General features: G+C 35.4%; 3 protein-coding genes across 4 annotated transcripts; 2 read left to right on the forward strand and 1 right to left on the reverse strand.

The window, feature by feature from the left end:
- The first annotated feature begins 4,130 nt into the window (after positions 1 to 4,130).
- On the forward strand, positions 4,131 to 6,354 carry LOC133317097 (serine/threonine-protein kinase RIPK-like). The gene is made up of 5 exons (XM_061518917.1): positions 4,131 to 4,523; positions 4,670 to 4,805; positions 5,162 to 5,298; positions 5,428 to 5,554; positions 5,993 to 6,354. Exons 1-5 carry the CDS (start codon positions 4,131 to 4,133, stop codon positions 6,352 to 6,354), a joined length of 1,155 nt encoding a protein of 384 aa, XP_061374901.1.
- Positions 6,355 to 7,474: 1,120 nt separating this feature from the next.
- Positions 7,475 to 13,364, forward strand: LOC133317132 (G-protein coupled receptor 1-like). Of its 2 annotated transcripts, none has more exons than XM_061518957.1 (9): positions 7,475 to 7,768; positions 8,210 to 8,241; positions 8,314 to 8,483; positions 9,830 to 9,928; positions 10,503 to 10,600; positions 10,702 to 10,758; positions 11,402 to 11,545; positions 11,930 to 12,000; positions 12,775 to 13,364. In XM_061518957.1, the coding sequence occupies exons 1-9, from the start codon at positions 7,586 to 7,588 to the stop codon at positions 12,875 to 12,877; spliced, it is 957 nt and encodes a 318-aa protein (XP_061374941.1). In that variant the 5' UTR covers positions 7,475 to 7,585; the 3' UTR covers positions 12,878 to 13,364. The 2 variants fall into 2 exon arrangements, with proteins under 2 accessions (XP_061374941.1, XP_061374942.1); XM_061518958.1 differs by lacking the exon at positions 12,775 to 13,364 and adding an exon at positions 12,167 to 12,628.
- A 1,127-nt stretch (positions 13,365 to 14,491) lies between these two features.
- LOC133317148 (copper transporter 5.1-like) lies at positions 14,492 to 15,307 on the reverse strand. The gene has a single exon (XM_061518981.1). It carries the CDS (start codon positions 15,186 to 15,188, stop codon positions 14,748 to 14,750), a length of 441 nt encoding a protein of 146 aa, XP_061374965.1. The 5' UTR covers positions 15,189 to 15,307; the 3' UTR covers positions 14,492 to 14,747.
- Between the last annotated feature and the right edge of the window lie 351 nt (positions 15,308 to 15,658).

Raw genomic sequence — 15,658 nt, forward strand, 5'->3', positions numbered from 1 at the left:
ACAAGTTTATCTCTATGACATGAGATAACTTATCTCCTTTAACATGAGATTAATAAAACCATGTAAAGATGTCTTAATTCATATGACACCAAATATTATTAAGAACTGTGTTATATAGAAATCGAATAATACCTAAGTATCTTTTTTTTTTTTTTTTACTTTTTTAACTTATTCTTCTTCTTATTTTTACCCCTTTTTACATTAGAGCATGTTTTAGACTCTTTACATTATATTAAAAAAATGGATTTACATTTATCATTTTACATGACACAAGAAATTTTTCTACATACAATATTTTGTGGGACTCACACTTCTTGAAGCAAAAAAAAAAAAAAAAACTACGGCACGCAAAACGAATCTCTATAACATTACACAATCACTTTTTCTACAACATAACTCTTATAAAACCCTAAAAAAATATTAGAGATATTTTTGGTCTAAGATTTCTAATATCCAAAAGTCATTTTAAATCTTGATTAATCTAAGTCAAGTTGGATAGACCTAGGGATACGAAGATCTTCTAACGCATGATTTCTTTATTCACATGATTCAAACTTAAGACCTTATTTAAAGAAAAGCGAACTACTTGTCACTTAAATTAACGGACATTAACGGTATGTTTGATTGTGTTTTGATTTTTTTATTCTTAAAACTGTTTTGTAAAATAATTATGGAAACAGTTGTTTTCTATATTTTTTGTTTTAAAAGTTAAAAACCAAAACAGAAAATAAAAACAACTCAGACACGTTTTCTAAATTTGATTCTAAAATCAAAAAAACAGTTACAATTTTTAAAACTTTTTTTTATAAAACAAGCTTTACCAAACGATTTTTTTATTTTTTTATTCTGAAAACTAAAAAACTGTTTTTAAAATCAGTAATCAAACAGAGCCTAATATTTTGAAATAGTTTATCAATACTGTGATGGGAAAAAAACTATGAACCTACGTATGTGTTATAATAATATATAGTACTATCACCGTAAATATATATAAAATAAATTATTATAAAAAGTAATATAATTCTTATAGTGCGAACGTCAGATATACTAAATGTAATAATAATAATTTCAGTCTGTACTTTTACTCTCTATTTTTAGCCTTTATATTTAAACAATATACAAGCCAAACTACTTAAGCGTTTTTAATTAATTAAGATCCAATTGGTTATTCAAATCCGGATTCAGATCTTTTATCGATGTTCATGTGTATTGCCGAACCAAACCATTAATAATAATAATAATAATAAGCCTATAATTCAAACTAATCCGTTAAATATTTTCTTTTGGAATTGTCCTACCTACAATAAGGATATACATACAAATTACTTGTAGTTATATATATCTATTCATAGTTTTGGTGGCAATATATTTGATTGTCGCTTATTACTGTTACTTATCCTTCGTATATTAACTGAAGAGTGAATATATTAAAAGGTAGAAATTGATTAAGTTAGATTTATCTTTAAATAGGTTTAACTTGATTTTTTTTATGGTCTTAATTTGGTTTATTAATTATCATAGACTTTTTATATATATAAAAAAAGGGTAATTGTTGTCTCATGTCACATAAAAATTTTGTTATCTCCTACACACTCAATTTAAAGTGAAGCCCAATAGAAAAAAATAAAAAATAATTAACACAAATATCGATGTATAGACATAAGATTAAAAAAATTCCTATTGCATAAGAGTAATATTGTCCAAAATAGAAATTGGCATGACATATTTGTAAAAACATAAAAGTTTGACTCAAGCCCAAAAACTCACTATAAGTCTTAATTGCATTAGACCATCAAATATCAAATGTCAATAGGGTCAGGCTGTTTTTGTACCAATTAAACCAAAAGCTCTTAAACCTTTTGCTTTGATTGGACCACTAGTTTCTATGGACTGGAGAGTGGTCCATAAGGAAATGACCCATAAAAAAGCTGGCCTTTAAGCAAACATTATCTAGTTAGTACCCAGACCAAAACACAAAAGCACACTCCTTATCTACCAAAAAGAAAACAAAAACAAAAGCGCACGTACTATTTTCCAGTACATGAAGGAAAAAGTACTTTAAATCCTGTACTTTAATGTTTCAAGAGGAATCTGGGACAGTGAATCCGCATCTTCTCTGTCTATCCCTTAATTTGTACGCTACCATTTGAAAAATGACAAGTTTCAAATTGCTTCCCTACAGACAAAAGCCAATTTAGATTTTACAGTGTCCTCACATATTTCCTGTTCCAAACGCTTTCATTGAACTTCAGTTCTGTTGCGCTTGTTGCGGGAAAATTATGAAAACCCGAATCAATCAACACATGGCATGCATCCACCACACCTACTTAGGAGTTTCATTGTCATACCATAACATGCACGCTTTCTTGCGTACTTTATTGGGTAAGGACTATATATGGAGAGAGCCAATGTTTGGTTTTAACTTTTAACTTCACCAACTACAAGCCCTGAATACCTCATGGTGTTGATAACGACCTCTATAGATTGAAGCACGCTAAGTATTCTTATAGATGGAGACCATTCTCTGATCCCATTAATTGATCAATTAAATTTGGTCACATTCGAGAGTTTTCTACTGATTCTGTTAGTTCAAGTTGCAACTTAAGTAGGTAATTTTTGTTTTGCACGAAAACTATTTTGTTTTTGGAATAAAAAAGCATATTGGATAGTTACACTTTACAATTATTGCAATTGCAAGAGTGGTGGCGTTACTCTTGAATCATATTTTTCATAGTGTTTACTTTTTTATGTTTAGCCATTAAATAAATAATATCGATCTCACTCATAAAACGTTTTTCTTAAGGAACATTGATTATTCACAGTCTTTTCATATTTTTGTGAGAGAATTATCACGTCATTCTTATAATGCGATCACTTGTTCAATCTCTCAACTTGTAGCTGATCTCTGGCTGCTCACTTGAATATTTTAAAGCTAATGTATCTTTCTAATTGACTTAAGTATCGAAGTTTACAATATATATAATATAAAATCCATTTTTTTTCTTCCTTATCTTAAACCTATTTGTCCCCTTTAAACCTATCGCAGTTCAATTGTCAAAGAATGATGAAACGATTAGCCTAATGATAACTTGTGTAAATTTTCGGCATATTTTCCATGAGGTTTGGAAGTAGTTGATGGTTAGGTTGATTGGTTCACCCTTTCTCTTGACCTTCTTGGCGAAGGCTATCTCTCTTTCTTTTTTTTTCTTTTTTTAATTCCCTCTTTCAATAATTCTAATATATCTAAACCCTTTTGAAGTCCTTGGTTGTATAGATTGCTTCTTTTATCTTATGACAAAACCAAAACGCAGACGCATTTGATGGTTTTATTAGGATTCTATAAATATAGATTATTTCTTAGTCAGACCAAATAAATAAATAAAAATGTAACGGCAATCCCAATTCTAGAAGCTATCCAGGACAATCACATATATATTCACATTAAGAATTTTAATTGTCGGCTTGCTAAGTCTGATACCGACATCTTAACAATAACAATTCAGAGGAGAATCATCTACGAAAAATGAGAAATATGAATTGAATAATGAGCAAAGAAAAGCCTGGGAGGGTGCATCAAAAGATTCGATAATGGAATTGTTGGTTTAGCACTTGGCAATTTATGTCAAATTCTTCGACCTTCCCGGGTAATGTTCATCAACAACTAAACAATAATGAGTGGAAAAGTGGAAGGCAACGTAGACAAGATCGAGATATACAGTACACGTTTGTAAGGGGTTGTGGGGGAGTGTAGGGTATCATTGAAATCAACAGGTAGGCGAGTTGCTTGACCTCTAATACAACAATTATAATTTAATATAAAAAAATGTGACAAGAAATAAATAAAAATGATTCATGAATCATGCATGTAGTATAACTCTCTGTCAAGTGACAATGTGGCAGCCGTATTCAAGAGGTTCAGAAGTCAAGGAATCTCCGCTTAACTTTTTAAGTTATCTTCCAAGGGTAGTTGGGACTTAAGAGAATGTATGTACTATAAATTTCTCAGCTTTCACAAATTTTTTAGTGTCATCAATTATGCCATCTTCTATATATGTTGTCTTTATAGTTTACTAGATTTTAAAAACCAAGGTGTTTTTATTTGGAGCATTGCACATACATACTGATTCTAGATGACTTCTAAAAAGATTACATGGAAGTCTATTGTCTTGATCTTAAGTTGTTACAAGACTAGATGCCGCCCCTTGCAGGAATCAGAAAAACAGGTTTTAAAACAAGGTTCTTTCCAAAGGCTATGCCTCTCGGATGTAAGCTTTTCGAGTTCCACTCAGGCCATTGAAGATCTTTCCATTTCCCTCGTTGGCTCAAACCTTTACACATTCACCCTAGAGGAGCTAAGACAAGTCACACATAATTTCTCATGGAGTAATCTGCTTGGTGAAGGCGGGTTTGGACCCGTGTACAAGGGTTTTGTTGATGACAAACTTAGACCTGGTTTGAAGGCTCAACCTGTAGCTGTGAAACGACTGGACTTGGATGGTTTGCAAGGTCACAGGGAGTGGCTGGTTAGCTTTCTGAAGCGCTCTTGAATTTTTTAAAGAATAGCCTTTTTTTCACCCCATTATTATATTAGTCAAAGAATAAAATATAGCTAATGAAACATGTTTCACGAATATCTGAATACTAGTTTGGAACATATTTTCTTTTATAGGCAGAGATTATATTTCTTGGACAGCTGAGGCATCCACATCTTGTTAAGTTAATTGGATATTGTTGCGAGGAGGAGCACAGGCTTTTGGTGTATGAATACATGGCAAGAAGCAGCTTGGAGAATCAACTGTTCAGAAGTATGTTGCTTTTCTTTTTCTTTTTCTTTTTCCCATCAAGGATGAATTGAGATTAGAAAGTCACAGGGAATGTGTCTGTGTTTCTTATTATATAACTAGCAACTCAGTCCAACCAAATTCCAATATCAAAATAGCTCGATGATCAAATAATTTGGATATTCTGTTCTTTATTATCAAGCACATCTAATTGATTCAAATCTATTTATTTATTTTTGGATACTGATGGGAAATATCATGATAGTTGAGGATATATATTGAGAAGAATTTCTCACATAAGTACATGGAAATTAACATTCTACCAATACCGTAAACCAAGCCTAAAGGCCTGCTTTTTTTATTTGTTCTAATACAAGCAGGATGCTCTGCTGCCTTGCCATGGTCTACAAGGATGAAAATTGCATTGGGTGCAGCTAAGGGTCTGGCCTTCCTTCATGAATCAGATAAACCTGTAATATACAGGGATTTCAAAACATCAAATATCTTACTGGACTCGGTATGTTCTCTGCTCTGTCCTCTCATTTCTCCTGCTAAAGGATGATAGTGTATCTCCTATTGTCCTACATCATCTTCCCAGAGCCCATAAAGAAATTAAGTTCTTGATCTTCTTTTTTTCCAAATCCAGGATTACACAGCTAAATTATCAGATTTCGGACTAGCTAAGGATGGTCCTGAAGGGGAAGACACACATTTAACAACAACATGCATAATGGGAACACAAGGCTATGCTGCTCCTGAGTACATCATGGCAGGTAGTGTAAAGAACCAATTCAATCCAAAAAACTTAAGCGGTTGGGTGAGGACTTTTATAATGATTTATATTATTCTTTAACACATTTCCTCGTACAAGAGTCTTTTGAGTTTGAAGCGCGAATATTGCATATGTCCAATTTTGTGTTTACCTTATGCTTATTTAATTTTACTAGAAAGTGAGGATAATGAGAATCGAATCCGTGACCACTTAGTTACTGAGGCTCTGATCCCATATAAAGAACTAATTCAACCTAAAAGTTTAAGTTGTTAGGTGAAAGCCTTTTTAATGATTTATATTATTTGTTTTTGCTCCAAACTTAGCATAAAGCCCTTAACCCTTGTCCTTTGATTGATTCCCAAGGTTCAAGAGTCTTCAGAAGTCACTGGGATGTTTTAACTTAAGCTAATTCATTGCTTGATTATTGGGTTGATTCCAGGTCACCTTTCCACCAAGAGTGATGTGTACAGCTATGGAGTGGTTTTGTTGGAACTGCTTACAGGAAAACGGGTAGTGGATAGGACACGGCCAAATCGAGAGCGCAACCTGGTGGAATGGACAAGGCCTCTTCTGAGAGATCAAAGAAAGCTGCAGCATATCATAGACCAAAGATTGGAAGGGCAGTTTCCTATGAAAGGAGCTATGAAGGTTGCTGCATTGACTTATAAATGCTTGTGTCACAACCCTTCTCCAAGACCCACTATGAGTGATGTGGTAAAGATACTGGAGTCACTTCAGGACTTCGACGATGTTATCATAGGACCGTTTGTGTATGTGGCCGTAAGTGAAAGTGGTCACTGAGATACTGTCAAAGTGCATGAAGAGCATGATGCCAATTTAGGAAGAACATCAATTCATCAGCAACGTAGATAAAATATAGCAGATATTAGATAACAAAAAATGAAGGAAAAAGGAAAAGAAAATCATGTGTTTGTCATTTTAATTTGTAAGGGATGGTCTTCGTAATCATGAAGCTGAATGTAAGTTACTAGTTACATCTAATTGTGGTCAGAAATTGAGAGGTAAGTTATCAGAAGTGGTGACTGAATGTGATTCTCAAATTTGTCTGGATGTAACAATGGACAAGCATTTGTTGGTACGAAGAAGTTTTGATTGGACATCGATATACGAAGAGCAACACTTAAAAGAGGTACATGTACCAAAAAAAAGAGAGAGAGGTATAAAGAATACAAAACTTGTAAAAAGGAAAAGATGTGGCCAGTTAAATAAAAAAATGCTAAGCGTACTTTGTTCAAAAAGAGAAAGATTCCTCTATCATTTTTATTTTTATTTTGAAAGCTATTCCTCTATCAAATTTGAACCCGAGCAAACATGCGACCACACCAAGAATTTTTGTAGCACTTAAAAGATGAACAGCACTACATAGTCTTTACCTCGTGCATTTAATTTAAGATTCAAATATATTTTTTCCATATTAATAATACCCATTTTCAATTTGATGATTTATACTGGAATTTTTTTAATATGATACTACATTTTATTATTTTCAAAGTTATCCCATCATCTATTCTTGTCATATAATATTGTGCGATTGATATTTAGTGTAAAGTATAAGAACTAAATTAAAAAAAAAGTAAATAATAATATTTTTTATTTTTATATGTAATTCTCATTTCTTAATTTAATTTTATATTTTGTGTCACAAATCTTTTTTTTTTTTTAAACAATTTTTTTGTCATGATTCTGATAGAGTGTTATAATAGTAATAAACTATTAAGTTTAGAGACTAAATTAAATTTTTGTATAAAAAAGTAAATTAAATAAAGTTTCACATATCCTTAATTTAGTAACTAGTGACATGCTGAGAAGCGAGAATCATAAACATTTATTCTCAAAAAAATGCGATCCTCTAACGTGAAATGGATGACACTATGAGTAAAGGCAAGAGGCCAAAGCGACGTCGGTTTAGATGCTAATGATTATGAAAGAACAAGTCTACTATATTGGACTGTATGGCGCGGGAGAAGAAGGTTTAGACTTGCTGAATAAGAATTCCGATCACTGATCGGCGATGGCGACCTCTGTGGCAGTCGCCGGAATTCTATCAGCACATGATCGCCGGATTCTGACAGCTGTCAACGCCGGAGCCTCCAGCCTTTCTTTGTTGGGGTCAGGCTTCATTGTACTCTGCTACCTCTTCTTCAAGGAGCTCCACAAGTTCTCCTTCAAGCTTGTGTTCTACCTCGCTCTTTCCGTACGCCTTTTCTTCTCAGATCTATAAGTTTCCTTTTATCGATTCTACTTTATCGTTGTTTCCCTTCCCATACTCTTCGCAAATTTAGAATATGAAGAATGATTGCTCTTAAATTTATAGTAGCTCTATAGTAAGCTTCGTCACATACGCTGTTAAAAGTTATTGCCACCTTGTTATTGACTTCAATTACTTGATGAAATCTGTTTAATTTTTAGTTAACTTCAAGTCGAGAAACTAATTTTGTGTAATGTTTATTGCCTAGGTGGCTAGTTGCCCTAACCACTTTAATTTTTATTTTGCTGCTAATGCTGTTTTGCAACTCAAATCTTTGTCCTTTGGTCTGTGCCTAATGCCTATTCAGTTTTCTCATTACTTTTGCCTTATTTTTTATGTCTGAGCCTTAGGTATAACTCGCTTTTATGGAATTTTCTGTGATTGTAGGATATGCTTTGCAGTTTCTTCAGCATCATAGGGTATGCCCTCTGAATCCTGTGCTGTCTTCTTAAAATCTAGGTTGTGATTGATAGAACTTCATTTTGATACAGGGACCCATCCAATGGAGTCTTTTGTTATGCTCAGGGCTATAGCACACATTTCTTTTGTGTGGCATCTTTCCTGTGGACTACAACAATTGCTTTTACCCTTCATCGTACTGTTGTGAAGCACAAAACAGATGTTGAAGATATGGAGGCCGTGTTTCACCTGTATGTCTGGGGTATGCTTTTATGGATGAATCAGATTTTGATATTCCCACTTTGAGAAATACGCTACTTTGCAATAATCTCCCCCTTTAACTTCACAACATGCTGACTTTTAGGGTGTGCATGACAACCATTCTATTCCCGAGCACTGTTTCTGAAAAGAAGCAATTCTTTTCTATTTCTGTGCCTTGGAACAGTTTCTGAGAAAAAAAATGTGTTTGATAACATGTTCCATTTTTATTCCGAGAATGAGAATTGTGTTTGATAACACAACAAATAATATAATAAAAAATAATTCCTATTAAATATAAAAAAATTTCGGATCAACTCTTTCCTTTCCATATGGTGTGGTTGTGGTGGTGGCGACGGTACGGTAGTGATGGTGGCAGTGACGTGGTGAAGATAGTGGTGGTGGTGGTTGTGACGGCAGTGGCTGCAAAGATGACGATGATAATGGTGGCAGCGACGGTGGTAGTGGTGGGGATGGTGGTGGTGGAGGTGAAGGCATCATGGTGGTGGTGGTGGTGGTGGTGGCAGTGGCTGCGGCGGTGGTGGTAGGTGACAGTGGTGGTGGTGATGGTGGCGGCGGTGTGGCGATGGCTTGGTGATGGTAGTGGTGGCGTTGGTGTAATGGTGGCGATGGTGGTGGTGATGACGGTAATGGCTGTGACGATGGTGGTGGTGATTAGTGGCGGTGGCGGCAGCGGCGAAGACGGTAGTGGTTGCGGCAATGGTAGTGGTGGTTGGTGACAGTGGTGGTGATGGTAGTGGCGGCGTCATGGTGGTGGTAGTGATGGCGATGAGGGTGGTGGCACTGGCATGTGATGGCGATGGTGGCGGTGACGGTGACGGCGATGGTGGCAGTGACGGCGATGGTTGCGATGATGGTGGTGGTGGTTGATGGAAGTGATAGTGATGGTGGTGGCGGTGGCGGCGGCGGCGGCGATGGTAGTTGTGGTGGTGGTGGCATGATGGTAGAGTGATTGAGAGAGATAAGTGTTTCTCATTTTGAACCCGGGAACAAAAAAGCAGAAATTTTTTTATTCTTTTTTCTGTTCCCCAGCACAAAAATTAAACCTGTTCATCCCGGAAACAAAAAAATAAACCGGTTTTACCAAACAAGTTTCCTATCCATTTCTGTTCCCGGGAACAGAAATTAAAAAAGAATTGATTCCGGGAAGGTTGTCATGCGCACCCTTAATCTGAAAATGAGATTTTACAGAAAATTCATACACAATGATGGTATGGCTTCAGTTGTATACTAAATTGCTAATAATTGGACTTCCAAGTTCTGTCTAAATTTTGACCATTATATGCTACTTTTATTGCAGAGAGCTAACATAGTTTTAACTGTTGACAGGTACTTCCCTAGTTATGACAGTGATGCGCTCGTTTGGTAATGATCATAGACATTTTGGCACATGGTGTTGGACTCAAACAGGTCGCACAGGGAAGGCAAGTAGTTGCAAAAATACTAGTTAAATATCAATTTTATGCAACATTAAAAATTTCTGTAATTTTTTGTGTTTATTTTAATTTTGTATACAGTGGTTTCTAATTCACTAGAGTAGGCAATCAGCTCATTAAGAAACCATGACTTGGTTTCCTACAAGAAAAATATTTTCCGTGTTGCTATTCTATGAAGTTAAATACGTAGTTATTAACATGAAAAGAAACTAAATTTAAGAGCTGATAAATGACATGTTTACAGACCGCTAAAAATTCCATACTCCATTCCATTCACACTTTTGTAAAGTATCCATTTTGCTCCTTATTATGGAATTGTTGATAAGAAGCTTGTGATGGTAAAAGCTTAGCAATTGATTTAACAACTGGAATACTCGGAAGAAAGCAGAATGAAAAATTGAGAACAGACACTCCCAATTTTTTGCAACTTATGTACTGCATATCTACTGTATTTGTATATGATATTTTGTTCAACAGTATAGCCTGATTTTCATTTTAACATAATAGTCTAATTTCCATCTTTTTCCTGTCCTCTGAGCACATGTTCCTTTTTTCTGTGCAGGCAGTGCATTTTGTAACATTTTATGTACCACTCTGGGGTGCAATTTTATACAATGGATTTACATACTTTCAAGTGATACGCATGCTGAATAATGCAACCCGTGTATTTATCCAACTTTGCTGATTATTTTTCAAAGAAAGAACAAATTACTTATTTAGACACTTTTTGATACCTACACTTTTCTTGTTTCTTTGGAACTGCAGATGGCAGTTGGTATGTCAGACCGAGCTCATGTCTCAGATGCAAGAGATAACATGAGGGTAGTTTATACTGTAACCATTGTTTCCCTCTGTGTGTGTGTTTTATGTAAGTATAAAGAATGTACAATAAGCTTTTAGCCACCTAGAAAGGATGGCTTAAGTGTTACGCAAAAGTTAACCCAATGGTTGAGGGCCTCTGCCATGTTTGAGGCTTGAGCTTGCGGAAAATCACTTGTGGGGAGGGGCTACGTCAGTTCCCTGAGTGAGGATTAATCTCACATCCAAAAAAAAAAAAAAATGGTGTGGGGAAACCTCGTAAGACCAAGAAAAAAATAGCAATATCTTGCTGCTATCATCATTCACATCTTTTACCTTTTACTTGTTACTTTGTGTCATGTGGCCTTTTCATTGTAATCTAGATGTTTGTTCAAATGCCTTATATATCTCTCTAGGAGAGTTTTCTGTTTTGTATTTAAAGGAAATTTTCGTCAAAGATATTTCCATTGTAATGTCTTTTCTCTGTTTTTTTATGTTCAATAAATTAATTACCACTTGGTACTGTTCTTTCAAATGTGTTTTTGATTTTCATGAGTAAATTTATATCCATTGTTAAACCAATTGCTCATGGTGAAACTTTGTAGATTTTTTGTCATCTACATCCCATTTTAATGATAATGTAGTATTTTTCTGTGTTATGTTGCAGGCTCTGAATCGGTGGGGATACTATCCACTTATTCTAATAGGATCGTGGGCTTTTGGCACTATTAACCGTATTCATGATTTTATTGAGCCTGAACATAAGATATTCTATCTCTCGCTACTTGATGTTGGAACGGCTGCTCTTATGGTATCACTCAGTCATCGTGCTGTTTTTTGCTTTATGTCTCAATTCCATTCATTAGATGTTCTATGACTTATCTAGCAGCTTAGCATGGTTTTCATTCCTTAACAAATCCTCACGAGTTGATGAATGCTGCAGAAACTTCCCTGATAGCTTTGGCGTTGTAAAACATTTTCAACTTATGATTAATTATCAACAAAGGAATTATGTGGCGCCACTGCAATTATCATTTTCCGTTTTGCCAAAATTTTATATGTTTTATTCCAGTTAATGTGATTGGCATACTTGGTTCCAATTTGATGTCACGTGAAGGGTGTGAACATTAACATCAAGTACAGCATTGTGTGGTGTAATAGTGACATTTTGCTAACCTTTGTATTCTTGTTGCAGGGCTTCTTCAACTCAATTGCATATGGCCTCAATTCTTCTGTTCGTCGGGCAATTTGTGAAAGACTGGACATGTAAGTCCTTCTTGTATTCTATCTAATCTTCCTGGAGAGATTCCAAGTAAATTTCTTGCATTTTTGCTTTGCTCCCCTGATATTCAAGGCCTGTCTACATTTAGTATCCTTATCACTTGTTTTGGCTTTGTGACTGAATGGTCGCGGGCTCGAATCTGGAAAACAGTTTCTTTGCAACTATGTAAAGATAAGGATGCGTACAAGAATTGCCCTCACCTCTATCTTTGCTAGTCTGGATTCAATGGGGAGTGGTTATCACTTGTTCTGGCTTTTAACTTGTGCACCTGTTATGGTCAATTTAATTGTGCTAGCTTTACCATATAGTCTTTTTGTGGGATCCTGGTAAGAATCTAATCCAAAACTTACTCAAGCCCCCTGGCTCTGTCCCTATTCTCCCAACCCCCTCATATTCTGCAGGTTAGTGGTGTTATTCTGATTCCGAAGTATACAATCTGGTGGATGTTATACAGTCACCCAAAAAAGCTCAAGTTAGGTTACTTGTCATCTTATTGTTTGAGAATTTTAAATGGTGGATTGACAACCACTAGTTTTTAAATTGATGAGCACTTAATTCGGGGGTAGTTTGGTGCAAAAGGTCCAAAATCTACGGGGTCCTTGTTTTCTTTTTCCAGTGCAGTTACTTACTGTTAAGTAACCTTTATCATTTATTCAAGTTTTAGCTTCTATTATAATTTTTTTTTTCCTTTCTTCTCGCTTTTTAGCATATCTAATTTAAAACAGATTACTGAATTTGGTTTTTTTTTTCTTTACCAGGTTCTTGCCGGAGAGATTTCGCAGATGGCTCCCCGACAATCTTAAGTACAGGAACCAGCAACAAGAAAGTGAACTAGTCTCGTTAAAAATTGACGACCAATGATAGTGAATGCACATATTTTGATCCTCCACATCATATTTTGACATGTCTCAGTCTAGTTTACTGAAATGCTGTATTCATAGACAGCAGAAGATCTTCCGGCAGCATTCGTTCCATGCTATTTGTTGCACTGCTGCCTTGCTCATGTGAATCATGTCATTCACAGTGAGTTTTTTACTGATGACTGTCCTTCTCGAATAAATCAGTGTATGGGCCACTTATTTGGAATCTGCACTTGGAAGCCGTTATTATGTTTAAATCGAAGAGTCGTTGTTTGTGGCTGCAGCAAGTGAAATTTGTTCAAAAAAGGTTAAACGTCTATCGGAGATTCATCTTTAACAAGTTTTAACTCTGAGCGTTACTTCAAGTTCTTGTATTTCTTTCTAATTTCTGAAACTGGACATTTGTTTAATTTTGTAGTTGTATAGGTAGGTGCACTTAACAATTGTTACGAATTGCTTAACGTTTTTTTTAAAAAAAAAATTAAAAATTGCTGTGCATTTAGTTCTCAGCTAGCTAGTGAAGTACTTGTGTGAAATCTATATGTCCAGATTGCTTTTCGTTATTCTTTTTTCCCGCCTTTGGTCTTTTTAATTCCTAGAGTAATTTTTAATTGGCAAGAGGACTGAAAAGGCCATCCAGATTGTATCTGAAATCAACAACAGTTGGCTTAAGTGAAAGAGAATTCAGTTTTTCCTAGTAAGGTCTTGGCTTCTATTCTTAGGATAAAAAAAAAAGAGCTGATGGAATTTTGCTCCCTAAATTAATTTACTTTACTCGACTCGAATTAGTTAGGGTTTAAAGCCACTCTTAAGATTTTTATTTTATTTTTTAAAAAAGTTCCCGAGAAAGTTGATATTCAAAGCTAGGTTACCTTAGAGTTCAAACTAAATTGTGCTTTCTGTTAAAATGTTGTTCCTGGCCAGCAAGATATTAGGTCTTATTTAGGTGCCTGTCCTTCTCTGATTCCCGCAACGTATATATTATGGACTTATCCATTTATGCAACGTATTATGGTCTAAAGAGTGAATATTTGCCCATGCATCCTGCGGTTCTGCCCTGTCCTTACCCATGCCTGGAGTGTCAGGGAGGGGCTAGCTAGCTGCTGTCTTATTAGGAATAAATCTTTGGTACTTCTGTTGTACTTAGATTCAGTGCATCCCATGAATGAGAGCCTTACACATCAGATGAGAGAAAAAAAATTTGACAGAAAAAAAAAAATACTTTAGCTGATATGTAATATTTTCATTGGTGGGATGCACTGAATCTTTGGTACAACAGTGTACGAAACATTTATTCGTCTTATTAGGTCATATGAAAATGAACTTAAACTTTTTCTTTCAAAGACGCAATTCAATTTTTCTATTTTCTCTTTCTAATAATTAATGCATTACTTAATTTATCAGTTCAGTTTCGCTAAGGAAAGAGGGAATAAATAATAGCACTCCGACTCAGGAAGTGGAGAACTTCTGATGTCAGAGAAGAAGACTAGAAGGAACTTTTCGTTTGGGGTATTTGAACAGATTATTCTGCACCATATAGTTATCATTGTTGACATTTTCCAGCTTCTGTTAAACAGCTATCTCATTATTATATCTGTAAAAAGATGAATTATCTCACGTCTGAGATAAATATAACTCCGATTAAAACTACCACAAAATAAATTCGATTTTATAATCGAGAGCTCCCATTACACATTGATCAGAATTATACAACCCGAATTCCAGCCCCAAAACACCAGATCCCAAATTTCCGTAAACAAGAGTTACTAAATTAAAAAACAGGAAAGTAATAATACAAACAAAGAAATTAATAAGTAATTATAACAGGGAGGGAATTGGAGGGAGAATGGATCTTTGTGATCTCAAAGCGATCAAGCACAGGCACAAGAATTGTCAACGACGATGGCATCATAAGCATCTTCGCCGTCGCTCCTGAAGAAGAAGTGACCAATGGCAAGACCCACCACGATGGCCACAAAGACACCTCCGTTGAAGGACATAACCGCCAACATCAACAAATACCCGATCGCCGAGCTAACACCAAACAGAACCGCTCCGGCAAGCTTCACACCCAACTTAGCCCTATCTCCGGCGATCCTCCGTCTCAGAAGAGGTGTCTGTATCTCCGGCGGAAAGGACTTCCCGGCGGCGAACACCTTGAGGCGAATCCGGCGATTCTCGAGATACTGATAGAAAACGGAAACGACAAGACACGCAACCAAACTGAGAACGTAATCGATCCATGAATCGGTCTTCCAAGAATCGATAAGAAGAGTGACCTTCCTGCTCCAATAGAATGTCATGTGCATCATCTTCGCTACTCCTTTCTGAATTTCAAGGCTTTTTGCCAAAAAAAAAAAAAGAAAAGAAAAAACGATGAACGCGAAGAAGGAGTTGAGTTCAACGACAATAACCCCCGCCTATTTCCGAAGGTCATTGCTTTGTCGTGTTGTATCGTTGTACTTTGCTTTTGCTGTACGCTGTTACAATTATTCGGATTCCTAAAATGCCCTCAAACACTGTCTTTATTACCATTTCGCGCCACCACCTGACTCGTTTTCCTTGCGGTTATTTACGGTATTTCGAAAATGAACTGAATAGATAGTACCGCAGTACACACCGAGCGTACCGAAAAATCGGGTTCTCGTTTTTGTACTGCCAGTTCAATTTATCTCTTATCAAAAAGTGTATCAATTTTTACTTTCTTTATAGAGAGTAATTTTTTTAATTTCTAATAAAAATATTTATTTTAAATTTGTTTGTGAATATTTATCATTTTATT

This window comes from Gastrolobium bilobum, unplaced genomic scaffold, assembly GCF_033153095.1.
Source record: "Gastrolobium bilobum isolate Gb01-03AN ecotype WA unplaced genomic scaffold, APGP_CSIRO_Gbil_v1 utg5255, whole genome shotgun sequence".
NCBI classification, from domain to species: Eukaryota; Viridiplantae; Streptophyta; class Magnoliopsida; order Fabales; family Fabaceae; genus Gastrolobium; species Gastrolobium bilobum.

What these genes read in the sequence shown, in the direction of transcription:
- LOC133317097 (XM_061518917.1), top strand. Translation starts at nt 4,131, where the DNA reads ATGACTTCTAAAAAGATTACATGGAAGTCTATTGTCTTGATCTTAAGT. An exon ending in AAGGTCACAGGGAGTGGCTG is followed by an intron (nt 4,524 to 4,669) that starts GTTAGCTTTCTG and finishes TTTCTTTTATAG; the next exon opens with GCAGAGATTATATTTCTTGG. An exon ending in GGAGAATCAACTGTTCAGAA is followed by an intron (nt 4,806 to 5,161) that starts GTATGTTGCTTT and finishes TAATACAAGCAG; the next exon opens with GATGCTCTGCTGCCTTGCCA.
- LOC133317132 (XM_061518957.1), top strand. Translation starts at nt 7,586, where the DNA reads ATGGCGACCTCTGTGGCAGTCGCCGGAATTCTATCAGCACATGATCGC. An exon ending in AGTTTCTTCAGCATCATAGG is followed by an intron (nt 8,242 to 8,313) that starts GTATGCCCTCTG and finishes ATTTTGATACAG; the next exon opens with GGACCCATCCAATGGAGTCT. An exon ending in GTTTCACCTGTATGTCTGGG is followed by an intron (nt 8,484 to 9,829) that starts GTATGCTTTTAT and finishes AACTGTTGACAG; the next exon opens with GTACTTCCCTAGTTATGACA.
- LOC133317148 (XM_061518981.1), bottom strand. Translation starts at nt 15,188, where the DNA reads ATGATGCACATGACATTCTATTGGAGCAGGAAGGTCACTCTTCTTATC.